At 41.6% G+C, this 25897-nt stretch overlaps 1 protein-coding gene across 1 annotated transcript in view; it reads left to right on the forward strand.

Moving 5' to 3' along the window:
• Window positions 1–11381: 11381 nt before the first annotated feature.
• Window positions 11382–25897, forward strand: part of LOC105016455 (anosmin-1) — a 40838-nt gene continuing 26322 nt past the window's right edge. Inside the window, 4 exon segments of the mRNA XM_013137727.4 lie at window positions 11382–11561; window positions 11563–11583; window positions 11585–11653; window positions 17207–17254. Coding sequence (XP_012993181.3) covers window positions 11490–11561; window positions 11563–11583; window positions 11585–11653; window positions 17207–17254 — 210 coding nt within the window. The 5' untranslated portion in view covers window positions 11382–11489.

A 25897-nucleotide genomic window follows, 5' to 3' on the forward strand; every position in this document is an offset into this window, starting at 1 on the left:
GGGGGGGGGGGGGGGGGGGGTGACAGAGGGACTGTCTTGACCTACAATGAAAAAATCAGCACCTGACCTTAAACCTGCTTATTCAAAACATGAAATTCCTTTCAGTAAAATTGGACTAAATTAACATGCGGCCATTATGTTGCCCCCAGCCATTTAGAGCAAATTCTGATGTGCTTTGCTTTGTTTGACAAATCTTCGATGGTTTCCCCTATTGTGTCAGTTTTTCCATTTATGTTTATTACCCCTTTAGTGCCACAAATCTTGATCCTGTAATTAAATAATTACATAAATGTACATGTAGTCCCAGAATATGCCCACTACAAACCTACAAAGAGCATTGTGTCTAGATGATTGTAGTCTGTTAATAGCCTAAATTTGACATTGCGTTTAAAACATTGATTATTGCTTACTATAATTGCAAACCCAGCAAAACATATTGTATCTTAAGTTATACATACATTTAAATCAAAGAATTGCAATAACTACACTATAAGCCTTGTTAGAGGAAAACTCATATATTCCTTCCATGTTATAATGCACAAAGGCCAAAGATACTGGGTTGATTGGATCTATTAAAACTGAGAAAGACACAGTAGCTCAAGTCTTCGCATGATGCAACCGTACTTTGTATCTGGCCTCTGAGTCAATTCCCCTCCCCCACAGTTCCGTATTTTTTGCCTGCCGGGTCACATAGTGGTTGATTAATTCTCCTTTCGCCTTGCTCAGTCATTCAGATTTGGAAAGTAAATAACAAGTTGACATCATTACGGCTCTACATCGGTGTGACACATTCCATTGGTTACCGTACAAGCTTCAATATTTGCGCACAACCAAGTAGAGAATTATGCAATTGAATGATCGTGCAGTGGGTCAGAGTAACTGCTACCCTTTTGAGCATGGTACGTTGACATTTGACCCAAAAATTGTATAGCGTTATTTTTTTTACGACATTCCCACTAGGAACATAGATTGGGATCTATAATAATTTATATCATCACTGTATTTTTGTTTATTTAAATTAGAAATTGTCTAATTAGATTTTAATCAAGTAGAAAATGTAAAAGTAGATTAAAATGTTTTTAACATTGCCTCCATAAATCTGAAGGCTTTGGTTCAGCAGAACTAATACATGTGATTGTATGAAAAGCATGATTCATAGTCAAAATTTCATTAAAATAAAATTAGATTTTTTGTGTGACGTTAAACCATGCAGATACACTACATTAAATCATTTTTTATTTGTTTTTGTTGTTGTTTTACTACATCTCAGCTATATCTGGAGAAAAATATTACATGAAAAAAAAAAAGATCAAGGTTTTGCTCTCTGACAAGAGTCAGAGCTGTGCTTCACTGGCAGCATTTATGCACAGCTATTAGTGTGAGTGTGGTAAGAGCTCTTCCTGCCATGGAGCCGGGGCTGACCTCCTAACAAAGAACAGGTTCAATCTGCTTCCCCTCCCCCAACCCGGGAGACTGACGAGGGTCACATGACCTTTCTAGACAGCACAGGGCGGGAGGGTAATATGTTGCTGTGGGGAAGGGCGCGGCGAGTCACACCACTCCCGTTGGGCTGTTATTAGGCCTGGGAAGCACAGGCAAAGCTCGGCATCTAGCAGGGGAATATCCAGCTGCGTCTCTGTTTCTCACTGTGACTCGGTTGCCCATCGACATATTGGATTTAGCTCCTCGAGCCCTCCCGCTCTCTATCATACGATGAAGAGAATATGAGCACAGGCAGGGTGTGAGTCAGTCTGGCTGGGCAAAGACAAATCCGCCCACACGACACAGAAGCCATTGTGAGTGTGCGAGAGAAAGAATGTGTACTTGTATGCGTTGCGCACGCAAGTCAGAGCCTGTGTATATAACTCACTGCGTGTGAGGAAAGGCTTTGAACACTCGTCAAACACTGTACCAGCCCTCCCCCACACCAGTCTTCCCATCCCCCACTGCAAGCAGTTACACAGGCGGGAGACACATGAGGGTTTCTATGGCGCTGTTATGTCATACAGACCCAATTTCCAGACAGAGCGACACGGCGTACGAGAAAAACAATGCTATTTTCAGCCACATAGTTGGAGTATGTTTACCTCGCCGGGACATCGCACTTTTTTACGGCCACACAATTTGCCACAAGCGAATACTGTACATTACCGTCTTACACAGATCTATAGGCGGTGTTTCTTGCGGGATGTTCGTCTCTGGGAAATACATAAACATGTTCACACATTGAGGAATGCTTTGAGCGTTGCTCCAGTGCATTCTTTCTGGCTATAGTCAGATTACTTACAGGCCAGAAGAGCTGAGAAATGGATGAGGGGGAAGAGACATGGCAAAGGCGGGCAAATAAGACAGATGTCAGGGATTCTAGGCGTGAGGTCAGGGGTTGATGACCTGTGGATCCTGCTGCTTCCCGTTATCTCCTCCCCCCAATGTCTTCTCTCCCTCCCCAGACTGGTGCTCAAGTAGTAAGTGCTACAGTGGTTATCTCTGGGAGGTTTTATATTCTAATGAACTATTAGTGTGTGACAGAGTGAACAGGTTATAGCTGTGGAATTATCAGCATTCATACTGCTGCAGAATGTCTACTCAATCCAGGCTTATATAATACTACCTAATAGGGCTCAATATTTCGTTTTGTCCACCACATGTCAGAAAGGCTAAATCAAACCTCATACCTCTATTTACATCCTACATACGTAACAGTAAAAAGAAATAAAAATACTCTTGCAGGAAAGTAAACATGTGCAAGCTTTAAGCTTGTATGCCAAGTTAATGTTGAAATCCTTTCCAAGAGCTAGACATGATGTTCAGTGACGTTTTTTGCTCATAATAACCCACGTAGAACAGCAACGGCGTTATAGGACAGTGTGATTGATAGCAGGATGTGTGCCCCCGCATATACAATGCAAATTACTTTAATGGTACACCTAGCCGAAATATCAGAAATTACAGGTTTCCATGGAGATAATGACAGCGCGAACATGACAATTTACAGTTCTGCCTTCACTGTCCACTGAGGTGGCGATGCTTACTCACAACCATTGTTTGCCCTCATGTTTGCTCACTTGTTAAATCAATCCCTTTGTCATTTAAACCAATGTTTTACTACCGCAAAGCAATCCAACAAACCCCTTTAGAGACGAGAGCAGAGTTGTTTGCTGTGCTGTTAGACCTTTGACTTGACTATAAAGTATTTCTACATCATCACAACACTCAGAAAAACAAAACAGTAGTCCACTGCGTAATCTTGCTTAACGGAGAAAGCAACCTACATGCTAACATTCCGTATGGTATTTAAGCTTTTTAAATCTTCCACGACGATCCTCATTCAGCCACTACACGATTCATTTACGCTTCGTGATTTTAAACAGTAAAGAAAATGATTATTTACACACACAGAAATCCCACTGGGAACGTTGTCTCACTTTGACAATGCATTGTCTGCCGTGTAGAGGGTGGGGGATGGGCATGTCTGCTATAGCTAGTTGCTACTGTGCAAGTAAGTGGATTCAGCCCGGTGCTTTGTTATACCAGTGTATCACAGTGTTAGGAGCCATCTTCTTAGTCCGGGCAGCCAAAAAACAATAGTAAGACAGGCGTTCAGGTCTCTCACCTCGCCATTGTATCCTGGCTTCACTTACGGGATTGGCTTATATGCGCTGGGTCCACTTCATAACAGAGATGCCCTAGTCCCTAATGAAGACACACTCACCGGCGACCTTGCCTGTGTGTGCTATAGGCCGGGAAGGACGTTTTGCATGCGGCTGAGGAAAGGTGGACCGTCCCGGGTGGACTGCAGGACAGGACACGCTGTGTTTATCTAATCACGATAAAGGTCATGGTGATCTTTCACTAGGGGAGAGTGAACGGCATTGTTATATCAGCTAGCAAAATAGGTCATACAATAATTATACAAATGGTGTGAGCTTGTGTGTGTCTGTGCATGTCTGCGTTCATGTCTGTGTGTGTCCACATTTTACTGTACTGTTTTGGACCGAAAATCCAAACAAGGACAGAGAACATATTTTTCTAGTCTTTATGAGGACAAAAGGCTATTTTCAGCCTAGGTGTTAAGTTAAGGATAAAAGTTTAAATTGTTGGGGGTTATGTTTAGAGTTGGGGTTAGTGCAGGGCGTTATGTTTAGGATTACGTTTGGGAAGAAAGGGTCTGGGGTCCACACAAGGATAGAGATACTTAAAATGTGTGTGTATGAGAGAGAGAGTGAGAGAGAGAGGGGAGAGGGAGAGAGAGAGAAAGAATGAGGGAAAAAGAACAAAACATATTTATAAGACCGGCTTTGCCTTCCATTGTATATTTAATATGGACAATGTTCTTCAGATGAGAAACCAAAAATAAATGTCCTTTGTTATGTATTAATGTTGGATCATCTACTGGAAATCATTATAAAAAAAACAAAGCTTAAAAGAAGCTAAGGACTAAGCCATCCTAAATTGTATGTGGCAACACTGCCATCTAGTGGTCACTAGATGCATTCACACTGCCTGACAGAACCCAGCAGATGATCGATAGAGACGGTTAGAAGACATAACTGGGAGAAAAGTACCGCATCCCAAATTAAATCCCCTTCTTCTCCACAATAGGCCCTCCATTTGTGCGTAAATGCAAGCCTCTGCCATTTGTCCCAAAGCTGAGTAAAAATGAAGGGTGTAGAAGCTAATTATACCCAGCATTTCAGCAATTGTGTAACCATGCAATCTCCATGAGTGGAATCCCAGAAGGCAATTCAGTATTATGACACACACATATGTTTTGTCTCAAGTTGAAATACAAAGATAAAATACGAAAATAAGTGTTTTTAAATAGTAAAAGTAAATGGTGTATGTCTTCTGGAATGACACAAGGGATTTATTAATTAAAATCTCCTGCTTGTGTTGTTACTTATAAGTGGAAAATAAGTTGGCTGGTTGGCAGGTTTAATTAGCCCATTGGCACTCTCTGAAAGTCACCCTCAGAAATGTATCAGCTACACGTGACAATGGGGGCTTGTTTTGGGGGCTTGTTTTGGGTTCATTGAACATGTAAAAGGCATCTGCTACGTTAATTTAAATAACTGGCTGGGACTTTTGACTTCTCTGGCCAATGTCCTAATTGGTCAATGGCTGATCCCTCCTGATGTCCTGATTGGTCATGTAATCGACTGGGTGATCAAAAGGGATACGTGCTCTGATTGTATTAGAGCACGTATCCCAATGGGGCTGCCCAAGGTGAACTAGACGTTGTATTTTCACAGCCAAACAAATGAAACCTCTTTCTATCTCTATGAATCTATTCGGTCAGACCATCCTTTAATCACGTGGGAACCTGCCGCTAAGAAACAGGACGCTGAATCCAGGTCAGCTAACCGACGACAAAAAAATAAATAAACCGCGCGTTTCGCTTTTCTGCTTGCAACTGTCGCAGAGGGACACATACATCAATCAATATACATTAAGCACAGTCAAGAATAGGACCAAGTAATACAGTTATTGGAGAGTAACTGAATGGAGCTTTATACTGTGGGGGCTTGTAGAGATGGGAGTGCTGAGAATAACAGCCTGCTGATGTGAATGCCAACTGGCCAGTACAATACAGCATTGTTTAGGAAAGTGGTGGGGAATGGCAGGAAAAATATTCCAAGGGCATCTATGTTTAGAACTCTTCCACATGTAACCCTTTTTTCCGATCTCAAATAGAGGCTAAATGTTATCACAGGGAATGTGGGAAAGCCTTGTGAATTTATACCATTGATTTTTGTCCAGAGTGTAGACTCTAGAATGACAGACAATAAATACTGCAGCAATTTGAATGAGTCCACTGTAAGTAAAAAAGGAGTGTAAATTGCTTCATATGACTGGAATTGGGGCATACCTTGTAACTATCATGGTTAAATATCCATCTTGCCTTTTATATATATATATATTAACATTTCTGATTGCATCTAGAGCTAAGTTGCAAAATAAGTCTACACCAATATCACAGACTTTTCATATATACATCTTAAAAGTCTGTGATATTGGTGAGGACTTACCGCCAGGGCAAACATTAGACTTATTTTGCAACTTGCAGCTCTAGATGCAATCAGAAATTCTAATTTGCCAATAGTGAAAAGGTGTTCTTTATTCAAACCACAATTCAGCTCATTGGTATCGAATCGATGGGATGTAGAATTTGAGTTTAAACGACAGGGTGTAAAATTGGTCTTTGTTTACCCTGGTTTGGATGTCAGCTTGAGGGTTAAATTAATGCATCATGTAGCATTGTCCACATATTGAGAAGTATTTAATTCACTAACAAAATATAAGCAGGCATGGATAGAAATCCCATGACATCTATAAACATTTTGTATTTTGAAATGTAATTTAAGAAAGTCGGGTATTTAGAAAATCACTAACCCTTCTGAAAGCAGGAGACATTAACATTACTGCATTTGAATTCCACTAAATTCAATTATACTTGCCATCCCGTACCTGGCTTTTTACTTTATATTTAATTGTAATTAATGAGGACATTTCAATGAACGAGGCCTTCACATCTGGAAGAGAGTCCAAGAGCAACTCTGTTTAGAAAATGTTCCAAATCCACCTTCTTCCTGTATGGTATCTGATAGTTGTAGCAGAGGGCATTATGGGTCATAGAAACTCATCTAGCTCAACCCTGTTCACACCTGCGTGACCTGAACACAGGCTTCAAGGAAGAAGACAGCCAGAAGGGGAAGTGGGAAGGGCCTTAGGACTGTTAACACGTTGAATTATCTCAGCTGAGCCCAATCTGTGGATCCAAGGGTGCTAGTGACCTCATTAGAGGACAAGGAAGAAGATCAAGATCAAGATCTGATAGTAAACATGGTCCCTTTCAGGACCTATTCAAGCAAATTACATCGTTTAATTTGAATGATAATATAATTTTGTAAGCAGATAGGGGCAGGCAATCTTCTATTAATGTATTTTAGGTCATACATAAAAAAAAGCATTGGTTCCTGTAAGGTTGCCCTTTAGAAAGACATTTTAACCCTAATTTTGACTGTAAGCTCTGGATAAGAGTGTCTGTTAAATGATTCAAATGTAAAGTGGCCTGTTTGAACAGTGTAGTCTTTTATAGCTTATGTACTCAATCTGCCCATAGCTCACAAAAATAACACAAGCTTTCCTGTATTTGATCATCAATCAAGATCCTGTACATGCTTGTCCCTTTTGATCTTCACACTACCTCAGTCGCAGGTAGTGCGTAACAATGCCTACACCTGCAGCCTCGGGATCAAAGATGCCGCCAGAGCACTTCCTCTTCACAAACATCAGTACTGGTGAAATGAATGCAGGTTTGTTATCAATTTCGGGAACCTGTTTCCATATCATGTGTTCGGAAGCCCCTATTTGTGTAACCCTGGGGACTGAGACACTACCATGCAACGTGAATACACCAGACAACGGAAACCAGGACGTTGTTCTACGTGAGATGACAGGTCACAGAGGGTTCCCATACACAACCATCAAACTGGGTGACAGACAACTATTTCCACATATTCTGCAGGCAAGTAAGTGTAGCATAACAACTCCATCACCTCAAACGTTCTAGAGAGATGGGTTGCTTCAAATCATTCTCAGAGTTGGTTTGCCATTATGTTTGTATAGCTTGAGGTCAGAGGTTGAGGTCAGAGGTTGAGGTCAGCACAGAGATTCAGGGGGGGAGGTTGGGGTAGATAGGACCAGGCTATTTAAAGGGGATACTGAGGATTAGGGGATTGCAGAAAGGAAGTTCTGGTTAATGGATTCTGACCAATGACTGCAATGATATCTTTTTCACTAACACGTTTGCTTTAAGAGAAGAACAGCAACGATGCACTCCCACAAATCATCCTAAACATAAAAAGAAAACACAGAGTGTAAGCTTTCTAGGCATGGAATTCACATCGTATAGGATACACGCAAGTTTATTTACACACGTAAACATCAGTTGCCAGTAGAGACCCCCATATTAATTAATGGAGAGAATTAACACAATGATGTGGGTAGCTAAAAAAAAGCCTGGTCCCTCCTTAGCCCAGACAAACACCCCCCGCTCCTGTTCAGGCTTTATGGCCCAGGTTCACTATTGGCAGAGGTTTTTCCCAGTCAATGAAACATTGGAGCCGGACGGAGAAGGGATGCATGTCCCACAGGCTGCAGGAGACATTAGGACCGCACACAGGCTGTGCGTTTCGTTCACTACACACCATAAAATCCCTACCACACATGGCTGTAATGAGCCAACAAATTAAAGCCGTTACACAATTTTCTTTAAGGTACACAGACATCGCGTTTAAATATTTTAAGAGAGGCAAGGGATCTCTCACCACAAGTTCCATTGTGCTCTGGGACCACCAGGGAAATGCTGCTTGGACAGAGGTCCAGCCATCACCGGGCTGGGGGCTTACACACGTGACGGCATCAGGGAGGGGAAGCCGTATCTCTTAGCCCAAACGGTGGTCAGCCAGACGGGACCAACAACCTGCAGGAGGCTGTTGGATATGTAACTCATGAAAAGTGCTTTGTTTTTGGAAACATAGCGAGGTATTTCGAGGGTGATCCCTCCCCTCGGCACCAGCGTTCTCAGACTTATCCGGATGTACTTGTATGGGCCATATCAATGTACCCGTTTAATTAGAGCGAGACGGAGAGCAAGACAGAGAGCGAGACGGAGAGCAAGACAGAGAGCGAGACGGAGAGTGAGACAGAGAGTGAGACGGAGAGCGAGACAGGCACACAGAGAGAGAGAGAGAGAGAGAGAAGTAAGGAGAGAAGTACTTGGCACTCAGCATTGCTGGCCCAGGGCAAGTTGGTTATCTGAGCCAAAATCTAATGATTGTGTACGTCTCAGTTCGGGTCCCACTCTGCACCCTGTTTAAGAGCAACACCTATAAAAGCTCATTACAGTGCTGCTGTAATGGTGTACAGGAAAGTGCTACATAAGCTGGGAACAGCAGAGCAGTATTGTCTTGTAAAGCCCAATAGGGAACTTTCACATTAAATACGGACGTTGTTTTTTTTTTTCTTCCTCCTCAATAAATGGCAAGGATTTCCACCTTTTCCTACATGTCATATTTTCTCCATTCCCTGGGCTATGAAACAATGCCAATGTTCGGGAGACCATGCGGTGGAATTTGTTAATGGACGGTTTTAATTGTTTTCCAGGTATAAGAGTTTTTCCAAGCTTCTGTTAAATGGCAAGAGGGGGAGAGGGGTTTCCTGGGATGCTGGCAGGCTTTCCAGGGGCCATATGCGGCGTGCTCAATGAGGTTCTACATGAACTGGAGGTAGCCGGCATGTTGTTTTCAATGCAGTCCACTCACTGTCGCATGCTCCGATTCATGGGCGCCGTCATTCAACTGGTTCCGGTTTCACAAGCCCATTTCTGCCATCATTTAAGCGCACGTGCACCAGCACTGGAGCCCAGCGGGAACGGCTGAGGCCATCTGAGCGTGGATGTGCATTCCAGCGTGAGCTACCGTGTGGCCGCGCGCCTTGATTAGTGGGGGAGGGAAAGTTTGCAGAAGGTACAGTAGACATGGCTCCACTACACAACCACAGGAAAAAAGAACATGTTGGTGTATGCAGTTATTAGGACTAAGACGTCTTAGCATTACCTTGCACCACACAACACTACACACCTCAACACAGAGAATAGGAAACACTGGCTTACCTCAGACGGTCCAATCTCTGGACGGGATAGACGACTGCTCAGCATGTACTTGATTTGGCTCGTGTGCCAAACAGCAGAACAGAATAATACTTTAATGCATGAACATTCAGTTGATTATATAAAGAGTCATAAATCAGGAAAAATTGCCTTGATGCAGTTTGTGTTGAACGATTTATGAGGGTGTTACCTTTTAAAGGACTAACTTAAAGATAGATTGGTGTGCTGTTGCCTCCAATCTATTATGGGCACAAAGAAAGCGCATGCATTGGGCAGTGGCTTAAGCAGGAGACAAACTGAATTGTTAACGTCTCCTAATAATGTGTCCTATTTACCAGAGAGGCCACAGGTAACTACCTTTTCTGTTTGGGTTTAGATGTTTCTGTGGGTGAACATTTTCAAAACATTGCAGTGATGTCTTAATTCATGCAGTCAACAACCCAGAACAATTAGTTATAGAAGAAATTAATAAAATTATAATTCTATTTAAGAATTTCTCTGACATTTTACAACATTTTCAACAACAGATTCATCCAAAGCAATCTAATAAATATTGAAGTGTGACATCCCTGCAGGAATCAGAAACACAGCCATGGCATTGCTAGCCAAAGGCTCTAATGAAGGGGCTTCACAGCACCCCCCCCCCCCCCCAAACAAGAACCAGAAGTATACTGTACAGGGAACACTTATACCTCTATATACATTGTTAACACATGGCTCTGGTAGCCATTTGATGTTGATATAGTACCTCATCTTTGATTAGCAGTCACAATTTAATGTTCCTCCTCCTTGTCATTTCAGGAATTGGTTATATTTTTGTGAATGAGACAAGCTTAGAACAGTCATAATTCAGCTACAGCAGATGGTATAAAAATATTAAACTTCATTACACACTGAATGAAAGAGCTAAGCAGATGGAGTGCTGCATGTCTAAGAATTACGTGAGCAACATTAATTCTTTGAAATGTAATAAAGAATTCTGAAATGTAACAATAATTCTGTAACACAGCACAGGAACAGAACAGTCGAACTACTGGGACATATGACCTAGTTTTTCACTGGTTTTAATGTTTCATTCATAATACACGTAACAGCATCAAATTGCCTATCAGAACCAAATCAATTTGACAGCAAGCTGGTTGCAGTACTTCTACTCGCCACTGAGACCATGGTTTGCCGTGCTTCCCCAACGTAACCATGGAACCTTGCGAGGGTTTGGCTTCCACTTGCCTACTCCGCATTTCTGATGTCATCAGTAGGTGGCAGTATGTTGAAGACATGCCGCCATCCGCTGCGCACTTAATGCGGAGCTTCATATTCAATGAGCTGCTTATGTTGATGATGAGCCATTTACAGTTTGGGAATCTTGTAATATTGAATGATTAACATGGTTGCCCAGTATTTGGTCCACAGGGAAAAGTTGCCTAGTGCGTGAAATGCTCTGAGGTTTGAAGGTTTAACTACACATTATGTGGCATTACATCAACATTTTATGTAGCAATATCATTTAGTGATTTTTTTGCACAAAGTAATTTCAATCATCTACAAAAAAAATAGTACAGAATTTCCCAAAGCTTTAAATGCTGAGTCTACAACATCTACCTGCTACGAGGGATCCGCAGTATTCGCCAATCACCACGGTACCCGCCAATCACAGTGCGCACGCGGTTCTGGCTCCTCCCATGTGTATAATTGAAGTTTCTTTAGTTTCTCCAGCAGAGTCAACACGCAGTGTAGCCCGATTCAGTGAACGGATAAAAAGCGGCACCTAACGTGGAACGATGTTGCCCAGGAGCGTAAACTGTATGTTGTGACCATGTGTCTATGGATTATAGTATTGTCCACCCATGGAACCATCGCTGCCAGGAGCAAGCAGGATGACTCTTTCCTTCACTGGCAGCATTTACCGTGGCTAGATGCGCCTCAAGATGTCTCAGCCTGCACATCACTCGCATCTCTGCTTTTTTTAAGCACTCTCAGGTAGGCGCGTGTTGATCACAGGCTCTTCAACTTTTTAGCATTATATGAGCTGCTAATAATACAAATATTACATTTATTTAATGTTTTAAATAATTATTTGTGTGTTGTGTGTTTGTGGTTTGTGTGTGTTGGGTGTCACAACACACCCCCATACAATGTGACTATGAATAATGGATTACTGGATTAGGTCCATTACAAAATGTGGCATAAATAAAGTTGAATAAAATTCACTTTTAAGATATCTGGACATTCCATGACACAGAACAGACTTCTGAAGGCCTTGTGTGCCCATTCCAAAAGTCTCATGGAAAGTGTCTTAAAAGGGCTGGCTGCTGATGACCCTATTGGTTTTTAGTTTTGCTTTGCTGTAGAATTGATTCATTCTGGTGACATGTTGTAGGAGCTTACCATTATAATGCAAGGACATTCTTAATTTGTTATTTTGATAATCTGAAACCCGTTTCAATTAACTCATTCATTCATTCAATCACCATAGTACAAAATATAAATGCTGTTCTTGATTCTGAGGTTAAAAAAAGTTGTGGTGGGATTTGTGGGCAGAATTTGTTGTTTTAGACATCTGTCAGAAATTACTTGTTTTATCTTTTCACATATCACTTACCACTCAATTAACTTAACAATGATCCAGAAAATAGCATATCACAATGATGACCTACCATTGATTATCACCTTATGTGTCCCCATGTTTGTCTTGTTTGTGTTGGAAGAAGTGATTTTCTGTGAAATGAGTCTGGTCCTCTGGATGATTTGGTGTGTGTTGTCAGAGATGTTTTCTTCACCCTCCACTGGACACACTCTCCTCTCCCAGGACCCTGTGAAAGGGACTCGCAATGATTCCCCAAGTCTCTTTCACCCAAATGTTGGGTGGAACCCAAAAGAATATTTGCATTTGCTAGAATGAATTCAGTACTTTCACTCCCTATTGTGTGTTATCATTAATTGCTGTGTTTGCGGAATCAATGTTGGAAGATTTTTATTAATGCTCATGGATCATTTAAGTGCTTTGTCTCCCTCTCCTGTCCTTTCCGTTACGTTAGTTGATCTTATTTTAGGAAACATTTGTGTTTTATCAGCTTTATTCAACCACTGAGTCTAGTTAAGTTAACATAACATGGTTTAAAGAGTTTCAACAACCTTTAATTTTGATGCCCTATAATCTGCCACCCTTTTGACTAGAAACTATGAGAATTAGGTGGAATTGATCAACTCAGTAGTACTAAAGAGTTAATTGTGGGGTAATTGCCTGAAGAGCCGTATCAGTTTCATCTCAGGTGTTCTGAGGGTAGGAAATGAGGAGGAAGTGTTCATAAAAGAGAAGCATTTTTGCTCGATGATAAGAGGCTGGTTGAGCAAGCTTGAAGCTCCAAGAATAGAAGCCAATTGTTGTTGATACTCTGAGGACTGTCGAACGCACTGTGTTCTCAGCAGGTCCTTTCATGTGGAAATAGGAGTTCTGGTCAGCTGCAAAAACACAAGACCCCCCCCAACCCCCACCCCCACCAACCTTTGCCCCAGCCCGTGGCCCTAAACCCTGCCCGCAAAATGCCAGCGTCACACCTCCTAAGGGGGACACTAGCCTGCTGACGCTGCCCTCAGTGAGGTCACCTTCCTGCTAATCATCAGAGGCCCACTTTGGCTAAATGCGATAAGCTCTAATGTATGGATGCCAAAACCCTGGAACATGTCCAGTCAGCACTGGAAGACCTACAGGTGAATCTGCATCCTCTGCTGGGATCTTATTGCAGAGATGGGGGCTCGGCTGGGCGGCAGGCGTTACTTCCCCCAGCGTGATTGAGACGGCAGACCTCTTAATTCTACTCCGACCGCGTTCATGGCTAGGTGTCATTTGATACTGGAAACCAAGACACCCAAGGCTTCCGGTTTCATGGACGTGGACCCTTTCAGTTCTATCTCTTGAGGGAAAATGTTCTGTTACTAGATTTTCAAGTTAGAACAAATATATAAAATAGACTCTTTGTTGTGTGTATTGTATAAGAGCCATTTTATTTTGTACTAGATTGTTTTGCATATTGAAATTAAAACCCGAAAATGATTCAGGCACTTCAAAACAGTACGATCTGACACTCAGTCCTCCTTTGAACTTGGCAGAATCTGGATCCAAGTAATAGGTTTAATTGCCTGTGATAATGAGTTACTGAGTGCTGTAGGAAAATACTGTGCCGATACAGAGCTGTGGAAAAAGACATGGTCTTTTTTTGTCTTTATATTTATGGCAATTTAGGATTTATATTTGTGGAAGTACTTCACAAATACAGATGTATTTATTACCATTGACTTCATATATGGGGGAGTTGTCACCCTGGAAAATAGACAGAGAGAGCAACACCCAGTCATAAATATGGCCACTGGACATTTGAAAATATTAAGAGTGAACTGGGGCCTCTGTTCCCTAAGCATTCTGAAAGCATCAGGGTTGGTGTGGATTATTTATGCGAGGGCCATAAAGCCCAAAAACAAGTGTGTCCATGTGGTTTTGTTATTACATTTGAAACTCATAAAAATAGAAAAATCTGAAAAATTCGTCTTCATACCCACAATGAGTGGGGCTGTGAAGGTTTTGCACTTTGAGACGTGTGTTCATGGTGGAGGAAAGAAAAACACGGGAAGGTGTATTTTCCATGTCCTCTTGTTTTTGCCTTTTGATATTAAATATGTTGGTGTGGAATTAAACCACAGCCACTGCTTGTCCCATGTGTAGACTTTTTCATTGGTGAAGACAGGGGATGAATAGAGGTCTATGTAGCTGAGCCTCACCTCTCTGTAAAAGCTTTTAAAGCATGACAGTCTTGTCTGTAAATCCCAGCTTCCAGTTACTACTACAGCCAGTTACACCCTCAAATGCCTCCTCCTCAGATAAACAGCACACATTCGTCGACAACTTAATAATTTTAATCTGATGCTACATTAACTTTCGATTATCCTCAAGATGAATAGTAGAACTATGAAGTACCCAACCGTCACAATCCCACTCTGTCAATACACTGATTGATTTGCTCAATGCACAACGTTTTGAACTTTAGATCTGGAGCATTTATATTTGAACAAGTCAGTGGGTGACAGGACCTGGATGGTTTCTTCGTTATTTTGGTCCAGGGAGACATTAGAGGCAGGTTGCTTGCTTGTTGAGCTGTCTCTGCTTGAGGTTCCAGTTGCATTTGAGAAAAAAAAGCACACTTCACTTTGAATGAAGTGGCATTGGAAAATTAAGAAAAGAAACAAGTATTGTCTGCACGCAGATGTTTTTGACTATGTTTTATCCAAACAGTGGTTTGACAGGCTATTACCAATGTCAGTGATTTGCCTGAAATACATACTGATGTTCATAAGTGCTGAAAACAGGCCAAATGAGCTTGTCATTCATCTCTCATATACACTGTGTTCTATCGTGTTGGCCCAGAGCTGCACCGTTCTGACCAGATGAATGTTGAAAGCAAACGCTCAATGTCTTCAAAACCAAATAGACAAACAAGACATGTCTGTCTTTGGTTTTTAATGAAGGAATGTGGTCCTCAAAGGCAGAGTAGGTTTTTTTCTCTCCCGTTTCTCTGATGTCTAGACAATGCATCTGGCCACCTGCTCTGTCTCCTCACACAGATGCATGTCTAGGATACATTTGTGTTGGCATGACTTCCCCAGTGACACAGGACTTTCTGTTAGTCACCTCAGCAATTAGACCCCCAGAGCACCTAGGTTATTCGTTTTCTTTCAGTTGTTTCAGTAAATGTCTGGATTTGGAACGCATTCATCGACCTTTTGAGAGCGGCTCTGCGTAAAGTTGAGACGGCTGAGGTATGCCACTGTGAGTTGTCGGATGAAGTTCTGACCTATAATTATTCCCCCATTGGTCCACGACATGCTGGGGTCAAGCCTGGACAGCGGGGCAACGTCCCCACTGAAGCACATCGGTCCCTGCAGAGATGCTGTCACCGGGCAAAATTAGCCCTCCACAGATCCCTGCCCGTCGCCACTGACAGATGGGTTAGGAAAGGTGTCAAAAGCCAGGCCTGTGATTTAGGAGCCGGTCTGGAGCCGTGACAATCTGTATAAATTATCTTGAGTGATCGCCCTGAGTGTACATACCAGGGTTTTATTTTCAAAGTCCGTGGCACTGCCAGGTTCTTCTGACTTAGTTTGATTGTTTTGGGTATATTTAGTACAATTAGATTTGTTTTACACATTTACAAAATGTAATTGATTTTTTTTTTTTAGAGCACATTTCAATCAAAATACATTATGCATGAATACAGGACTTTGCTGTGGCCTGCCTTCAAGTTCTGTATCCCAGTGTCAGGGCTTTCCATGCAATGTAAAACCTAAATTCTGTTTTCCATATCCATTTGAATCTAATTTAGTCGTTATTTGGTAAAAATGATGCGAGCCAGTCCTGCATTCTTTTCAGCAGTGACGTGTATTTTATTTTAGGTTTCGTTTTTACGAGAATGTTATGAAATGCACCTTTAGTGAAGTCTCTGCTCTAGTCTCCCTGATGCACAATGCCAGTCTTTGAAGCTGGCTGACCGTTATCCTTGACACCAAATGCACAACACTTGCTGGTACTGGATGGCAAATTAAAGCCTTTAATGATAAGTTATTTCCCGAGGTCTCTCTGGGAATTTCCACTGGATTACATTGTTTGAGAAGGCTTTGAACTTGACATTGAACTTGAGCAGACGTTTCGGTTCGCAAACCCTTAAAGTTTGGCTAGTCACTCAGTCCTGACGCGGTGTCTTATTATTGTAAGGAACAAAGCTCTGGTTCATGTCCAATTGTTACTTTTCATTTGAACATAAGTTTGCTGAGGGAAATTCATACTCATTGCCTTTATTAACAAGGTTTAATTTCTCTTGTTTGGACAATTGAAACTCAAAACACATGCACCTGAGCCTTCCGAGCTCAAACCGCAGCTCAATATTTGCCCCGCAGGGCATTAATCAGGTGGTCTATTTGTCTGGGTGATCATTTATCTTCCATTTAATGTCCAAGTTAACCATAATTGCAGAGAATAGCTTGTGGTTCTTTGCTCCATTGGACCTCAGGAAATGGCCACTTGCACCAGGCATTTAGACTTTTCGAGATGACAGGGAGACACTCTGTCTTTAGCCGGCACAAATTAGGACCAAATGTTTGACTTCATGGGCCCCAGAAGGTGGCACTTCCACAGCAATTCAGGGGAATTGGAGGTGTCTGCAGTTTGCATGGGAGTGCTGACATCAGTTCCTGTGTGTGACCTCTGGGATGGCTGTTGTAAGAGTAAACGCAGACCAAAAAGGTTTGGGGTCACCGTTCTGCTGCATAACACTGAAACTGACCAGAGGTTTGACACCTCCCTCTCCCGCCCAGCTCTTTGCTACCTTAGGTTCTATGTAGGGATGTATAACGCCTCGTAGTGTTTTTCGTTTTTTTTTTTAAGGTGGTCTTATACGTTGTGTTTACCTCACAAACTGAATTCCAATGTGCTTTGAATTTGTCACAACAAAAATGTAACTTCTCTTCTCTCCGTTTTCTTTACAGAACAACGGGTCCTTGGTGTGGTGTCAGAATCACAAACAGTGCTCCAAGGTAAGTCTTGACCACTTGAGCTTCATATGTCAACAGGAAACCTTCTAAACAATTCTGATGTACCTGATTATATCCAAACTTTACGGACTTTCTGGGTAAACAATTTGGAAATATGATCACTGTTACGTACACACTCTCCATCTTTTATATCAGTCGTTATTGACAGACTAGAGCTGAACCCCACAACTTTGGCTTTTGGTTCATTAGAGTTATGGTAGGCCATTTTGTGCAGTGTTTCCTGAAGTCTTTGATTATTTTTCTGCCCTATCCTGAAGACGGTTGATACAAAGATGGTGTTGACAGGCATTCTGAAAAGATGGTGCTGACACGTACTCTCAGCTTCTCTGGGAGCTGTTGACAAGCCCCGTGCGGTGGTGCTGAGCCCACTAAGCAGACTGTAGAATGAGGACAGGCTCAGCCTAGGGCATTCTAGGAGGAGAAGGTTGAGGAGGAGGTTGAGGATGGGGATGATGACAGTGGGGCTCAAAGACCTTGGGTAACTGAACCCAATTCGTTAGACTGGATCACCTTATATTCCCCATGTGACTCTGAAGTAGTGCATTTTAACGCAAATTAAATGCCATTTCAGACTGAATTTCGGAATTCCATCCAGGAAGTAAATAATTTATCTTTTACACTCGTAAAGGTTTTTCTTTCACAAGACTGTGTTTGTTTTGTGTTTTCTTGTAGCGTTATAAAATGTTGTCGGTTTATGTGTCTCACACTGTTTCATTGCCGTCGTAGAATATATCATACACCTGGAAATGCTAAAAGACGCCCATCTGACCAACATTTGGGCAACAGTTTGTGTGTTATGATTTACAAATGACATTCAGGAACCCCCTTCATGATTATAAATAACTACATGGATAATATGAAACAGAGAAATGTGAAAAAGCATAAGAGGATTTGCTGACTTCCCAGTATTGCATTTGTTATGAAGATTAATTACAATCAATTTCTTGTAATCACACGCACATGCAAACAGTCTCCTTATGTTTGATATGTAAATATTTATAAATCCCTTTGATATTCAAATCAATTCCATGCTGATTATATTTAATTGATAATGGTTTGGGAAACATTTGTTATTCAGGTCCTCATCTAAGCTGCAGTACATATTTATGTAATTCATACAATGTGGTCATATGTGCAGTATCAGTACATCATACTTCCACCATTTAGAAGTGCTTTTTTAAGAGTGCAGGAAGGCAAAACATTAATGGACCTCATCTAATATTGCTGGGGGGCTTTGGTAAAAGCACAAACAAAACTCATCCTGTATGAGAGAGTATCTGCTAAATGATGAAAATGTAAATGCAAAGAAAATATTTCTTGGCTCCAGATGATATTTTTTTAGGCGATGCCTAATTAGCTTGTCAGGGTGTTAAAGTAGTGATATGCCTTTTTTTTTTTTTTTAAAGGAGACACTATTGTTTACACTATAACACAGCTAAACATCTCTGCTTTCCATAGTGATGGCCAACATCAGTTCTTGGCACATGCCGTTCCTCAGTCATTCATCATGAGTTTTATGTTTGAAAAGGCTTTTTCTGGCTGCAAGTCCAAGCAGAGCATACGGTTTTCATAATCAACCAGTTACATTGCTGAAACTCTGAAAATGCCAGAGATTCTTTAATGGACATCTTGCTCTCTTGCCTCTAACTAGCATGTCAGTTTGAACTTGTTCACCCTCTCTTTGTGTGTCTGTTTAACCTGTCAGTGGTGTACACTTGTTTAGCCTGTACTTAGTGTAAACAAGAGAATGCATATTTGAAAGTAAAATGTAACATTAGCTATCATAATACTGCCATAGGCAACTAGATTCAGATAGTTGAAAACGTAAACGTAAAGATGTATTCTTAAAATCAAAATTGACCAACAAAGTCCAAAAGGAAAGTATTTAAAAAACAACAATGTTATGCTGTTAGTTTTATCTTCTTTTGGTGAGGATTCTAGAATTTACTGAGCTAAACTAAATTAAGCAAAATTCTTGATGGTTACGAGTGTTTTTAGACCAAACGCAAAATAATTAAAAAATAATAATAATATAAAGGTTTTTTTTGGGGGGGGGGGGGCAAAAGGAAAAAAATCACCCTCTACTTATTGCTGACCCCTGCCTCACTTTTGGCCTTAGAGCAAAAGGCTGTGTTTGAGTAGCACACAGGCCCGCACACTTCACATCGGCATAATTGAGTGGAGAGTTTGCAGAGTGTGTCTCTCTGGCTCTCTCCGATCGCCTTGAAGCTCAGGGGCCATTGTGCCAGCTCCAACAATCACCCTAAATGGGCCCACGTTGTACATTGCCTCTGTGTGAATGATTAGCCACTCCTAACTTCATGAAAAGCTCACAGACTAACACACAGACAACAACACCCTCCCCTCCCTCACTGGACCTGCCTGGCTGAGGCAGAGAGACACACTGTCTATGCATCCATCCTTCCATCCAAGGCTGGAGTCAGGATGCTGTGTGGACAACGTGTGGTAAAGAATCGTTAATTATTTAGACAAAGATGCTATGACCCGGTCCATCTGTCGGCCGTTTAAAGAAATCAAAGCCTCCTAGTTTTCATGGGAGACGGGAGAACATTGTCCAGGCCTTTTTCGTAGGCAGTGTCTGGAGTCGCCCCTGTTGCCTCCGAACTCCCAGCACCCCTCATTGTCATGGTGATTAACCCCCCTGCCCTCTCACCGGCGCAGGGAGAGGTGGCCCTAGCGGGGAGTAATTAGCATGCCATAACACCAGGACGGCCTCTATTCAGCCTGGGGATTCCATGAGGACAGAACAGAGCAGGCAGCGTTTGTTGGAGCTATTGTCATTTGGTTTACTCCACTTTGATGGTGTCCCACTTGAGAAAATTAGAAGAGGTAATCACTGAAAGTCTGCAAACTACAGGGAGTAGTACTTTCCCAGCTAAGTGTGTGTGTGTGTGTGTGTGTGTGTGTGTGTGTGTGTGTGTGTGTGTGTGTGTGTGTGTGTGTGTGTGTGTGTGTGTGTGTGTGTGTGTGTGTGTGTGTGTGTGTGTGTGTGTGTGTGTGTGTGTGTGTGTGTGTGTGTGTGTGTGTGTGTGTGTGTGTGTGTGTGTGTGTGTGTGTGTGTGTGTGTGTGTGTGTGGTGCAGCTAAAAGTCTTTCCACATGCGGCGTATGGCTAACATTAACAGGGGTTGCTTTACCGAAGGTTTGACCCAGGTTCCAAATCAAATGCTAGGATTGACTTGAGGCAGCTAAACGGCAGTTTTCAAATAAGCAATGCACTTCATTACCCAAACTCCTCTGTTTGAGTGAAAAGAAAAGGGCCTGTTTGTGCCATGCTCCGTTAAACTGGCCTGGAGAGACACTGGAATACACCCAGTTTTCAACCCATGTTCTCCAATACTTGGCCAATACAATCTCCCATTTTTCAATTTGGTCTATGAACAAAGAACATTTTTGATTACGACTTGGGGCATAATGGAAAACAGGTGTGCCTTTAATGGTTCGTTGATGATGTTGATTAATTAGTCTTACTGGCAGATTGTGCTATACTATCAGCAGTACAGCTACGCTGACTGTTGCCCACGCACTACGTTAGTATTGTATACATTTTCACAGAAATATTATTTTTTTGGGATGGAAACTTTAGAGCTTTGTAAAAAAAAGGGCACTTTTGAAGCCAACAATCTCCTAGGTCTTTTGTTTTTAAGCATTGCGTGAAGTAGCATGATGATGCATCAATCAGTTTAAAAAAAAAAAGCTGTTATTGTAGAGCTTTGGCCCAAAGGCGGCCGTGAAGAAGAAAATCAAGCTTTCAAATGAAGATGTAAAACCATGTCATGCTCACTTGTTGACCGAGAGATGGATTTCTCCGTGAACTAGAAAGCTCAGCCCATCACTAAGCTGAACGTAAGTAATCCATTAATCTGTAGTCTAACATCCCTCTACAGTCCACTGACAACTTTGCCTCGTCTCTGTTTTCCCAGACCGCCACATCTCCAACCCACCAAGGTTTTCAGTGCTTGCCAAGTCGGAAGCTTTGTAAAGCAGCATTGTCTGGAGGACGTCTATTTAATGGCAGTGAGTCGTGTTTGTCCTTCAAGGATCTGAAATGCCCCAGGTGTCTTTTAGCTCACCCGTCATACCAATAGAACTAGACACTCCTGCAATAAGAACAAACAGCCTGTTCATATAAATCTTTTGGGTAACACATGTCTCAACCAAAACCTTTACATTTTGGGAAGAATGCTACAGTGTAGTTTGTTTGAATAGCTAGCGCTGGAGAGCTATACATCTCTCTCATTTGAAAGTGTATTTTAAAGCTTGCTGTCACCCCTCCTCCTTCTTACCCACTAGTTTTCTCACAGCAATTTCTTTTTATCTTCCATTCCCAACAGTAGTGTTTTTCTAGGTCAATCAGTCCAATAAAATAAAAGTGGTAGTGCTGGCCTGGTCCTCAGTCTGCATTAATTCTCATTAAGAAATACAATAATGGCGTGTGTTCTGGGAAAATCTCACATTACTACATTGGCTACACACTTGAGGAGTGTGTCATGGCAATTTACTGAGGTTTTTGTGTGGTCATCTTGTGTTTAGCTGCAGGCAGTATATTTTGAGGTGCAGTGAAAAGATCTGATGGAATAGGTGCTGTGTGGATGGTTTTACGGTCAGGCATGGCTGGGACTCTTTGGTCTGCTTGGACACACTTCAAAGCACATTTTAGCAGTCACTGACACCTCTGACTCTGTCCTCACCAGTCACCTAAAACCACACCGCCAGAATGGACTGGACCCTCCTCATCTGGGTGAAAATCACAGAATTTCTATTTAGAGTTGGACTGCAGATCAAAATGGACTCCTGTAAGTGAAGGGTCAGACATAAAGCAATGTGAAACAGTACATTCACCCTCTGGAACGTTTGTCTTTTAAATTTTTACATATTTTAACTTATGGATATGTAATCTAGCTAACACTAACACTATTTCCCTAATATAGCAAATGACACCAAGAGATTGTATTTAGTAAACATTTATTTGTGTAGGAAAGGTAACTACACCCTTAGTTTCAGTAGCTGGTTTTGGCCCCTTTTTCTGCTGAAATAAATGTTTGTAGCCATTTACTCTAATTGTCTATTGGTCCCTTACATCAGCTGGGAGGATTTTTTCCCCCACCTTTCTTCACAGTTCTGCTTGAACTGTCCTGTTCAATGGCTTTCTTGCATGCCCTACCTCCCTTAGCATTTCGATTGGATTCAAATCTGAGTTTTAACAAGGCCATTCCATAACCTTCCATTTCTTCTTTTTGAGCCATTCTGTTGTAGCTTTGCTTGCATGTTTTGGATTTTTCTCCTACTGCAATATCCATGTTATGGTTCTGCTTTTTTGACAGACGGCCTCACGTTCTCCTGAACAATTCTCTAATACAGAATGGATTTCATGGTTGACTCAGTGATGGCAAGTTGGCCAGGTCCTGAGGCAGCAAAGCCAACCGTAATGCCACTGCCTCTATGCTTTGCGGTTGGCATGAGGTTATTCGGTTTAAAGGAAGTGTTTCATTTTCGTCAAACAACTACACATTTGACTCATCTGTCCAGAGCACATTGTTCCAGTAGTTCTGGTCTTTACCCAGATGTTATCTGGCAAATCTTCTCAAATCTTTTTTTAAAGCAGAGTCTTCGTCCTTCCTGACGTCCCATGTATGCCAAGTGTGTGCAGTCTCTTTCTGACAGTTGGGTTAGGGTTATATTAATAAAGCCCGTAGAATCCTTGATGTTACCATGGCATTCTTAGAAACCTCTTTGAGCAGCTTTCATCAGTTCCCGGGCCTAAATATTGAACACCTGTCCTATGTAGATGGTCATGGTCATCGATCCTTCTTCTGAGTATCTCTGATGGGTCTTTTGATATTGGTCTGATGTGTGTTACCACTGGTGATGTTATTAGCCAGAATGGTTAAGACCATACCTCACCTCATTTTTGAATGTGGAAGACTGGACCCGCCATAGTTACACTCTGATAATTTACACCTGTTTTGGTACGCCTGATTCCAATTCTAGCCACTTTATGTTATGGTAAAGGTGGGGGTGTAATAACATTTTCTGCTTTAGGATGCATCTGTTTTTTGTTTTCTTTTCACAAATAGTTTCTACGTTTTTTTTATTCAGTGATTTGTTCCGGGGTTACCTTAGTCAATGAATGTGTTTGTATCTTAAGAAAATCTAACTTTCCAAAGGTTGTACTTCTCACATGACTGGACCATTTGACCAAATATTGATTGGACCAGTTGTTCTCACTTGTATTCTGGTGTTCCTTTATACCAATTACAGAATGGTCTTTATTCATGTTGAACTCTGTGTGCATTAATTACTTACCATTTTTAATCACTTTAATTTTCCACCCTGCTACTTTATTTCTGAAGTGTCTATGTGTGTGTGTGTGTGTGTGTGTGTGTGTGTTTGTGGGTGGCAGGGGAGTGTGAAACAGGGATGGTCAGTCCCAGCAGGAAGGACCTGATCTGGACATGGCTGTTAACTTTCATTGGTTGAGGGGGGTTGCTCCATTGCCTGCTATCTGTGGAGCTCATTATTCACAATGTGGGTGGCAGGGAGAATAAACCCCCACAGCAAGACAAGACCAGCAACGCTGGAGACCAGCATTCTCCAAGCTGACGTTACAGCCCCTAAACTTTCCTCATGGGGATTGTTCATTCCTGATGATTCCTATGTTTTAAGGCAAATGTGGAATATTGAAATGCTGAAGGAGAAGTTCTGTTACCAAGGGGAGGCTCCGTTAAGTCATCTCGGTGAAATGTGAACCACAGATATGTTTGTCATTTAACGGAGCTATATGGAACACTTAATGTCAAACTGTACATGAAGATTTTATTTTAGCGCGCGGAAGGCACTGATATCTTCAAAACAACTTAGATAAAGTGTTAATCAGAAAGAAGCTTCACAGTTCCCCCGTTGAATGTTTTTTTTAAGAAGTCAGTTTTTTTTTCCAGAAGGATTATTGTAATCACAACGTCTTGTCAAATCCCCTTCACGCAGTAATGACCCATCATGCAGAGACAATCTGGTCTAATCCAAGTTGTTTACTCCCATTCTGCGGATGATGAACTCTGCTGTTTTCTGTTGGGTTGCGTGGTTTATTGGCACCCACAAGCTCAGTCTATAGCTTAATGCTCCTGTCCTCTGGTAGTTAACCCTACTTCATGTATGTTTGTTTATTTGGATCCTCATTAGCTCTGGCAGATGCAGCATCTAGTCTTCTTGGTGCCCAAAGCAAAAACAAAACACGAACGATAACAAAACGCATATATTGATAGGCGAAACAAAAAAAGGTGTGTGTGTGTGTGTGTGTGTGTGTGTGTGTGTGTGCCTCTTCACAATCTTTGATTTGCCAAAAGGTTTTGTTTTATTTTTTAAAGATCACCTTGCTATTTGCTTAAGTAACCTAAGATGAAATACCATGTTACTGTGTTTTATACCTGAGGACTTTGAATAGAACTTTGGTGGAATGTCTTGGATATGTCTTGGGGTGCCTATGGATATCAGAGCTGTATGTTATCTCATTATGTGGATTATTTTGACTTTACTTGTATATTCACAGTACAAATTCTCATTAAAAACTGCCTAGAGACAGTCAATCTCCTTTCAACTCTCAACCAAGAAAGAAAAAGCATCGCATGTCGTTAATGCTATATCTGTGTGTGCCGTTTAAAGCAAATCATGCTCTTTTGTTTTGATCTAAATCTAGGCTACTTATAAAAGGTAACCACATGTTATTTTTAAATGATAAAAACATGTATCAGAAGTATCAGGACTGGCAATTGCCAGAAATGTAGGTGCCAGTGCGATATGTATTGCAGTTTTCCTAACACTACATGTATTGCAATTCAGTTCTTTGATTTTATTTCAGTTTGATATTCAACAAATTGCTTACCGTATTTCTGTTGCAGGGGGACAATAATGTTTTAATCATTCGTAGAAGTACAGGTGCAGAAAATAAATAGGTTCCCAATTTAAAAATATTTCTATAAAGAAAAGTATTGGTTTTGATTCAGATACAGAAATCCAGCAAAACAACATTGCGATTATGTCCAAATGATGCGGTGTCATCGCAGACTATCATGTTATGCAACCGTCATGTTATGTTTCCATCATCACAATGAAGTATGCCAAAGCCATGACAAGAATTGGCTGAGTGCTAGTCTAGGTAAATAAATGTTCATTTTACCGGAGCTGGATGAGTTTCTTGGCACACACGACACACCTCCATGCCTCCGCATGTGAGAGTCGAAGAAGACTGCGGCAGAGGAAGAGCACAACAAGTAGCTATTAGGCGCTGGGTAGCAAAAACATCGCATAAAGGCAATCTTGTGTAGCCCGTGGAAAGACGAGTACAGCGGATGCTGATGAGGGGTTAGTCAAGTTGCAGCGGGCCCATTTCCTTTGATTCAAGGCCAAATCCCTCTCTCCGCTTAGCTGTCGTTACATGCCAATATAAACTCAAATGTCATAAATGATTACGGGGAATTAGACCCGTTTAAATTGTCTGTTATAATGTGAAAAGGCCCTAGCACTGTTAGGATTTTCGACGGCTGCACATTTCTGTAATTGAGAAATCCTCCGTTGCGTCCTGAGGAATGTCTATTCCCGACGCACACCC

Source organism: Esox lucius, chromosome 16 (genome assembly GCF_011004845.1).
Source record: "Esox lucius isolate fEsoLuc1 chromosome 16, fEsoLuc1.pri, whole genome shotgun sequence".
In the NCBI taxonomy this organism is placed as follows: Eukaryota; Metazoa; Chordata; class Actinopteri; order Esociformes; family Esocidae; genus Esox; species Esox lucius.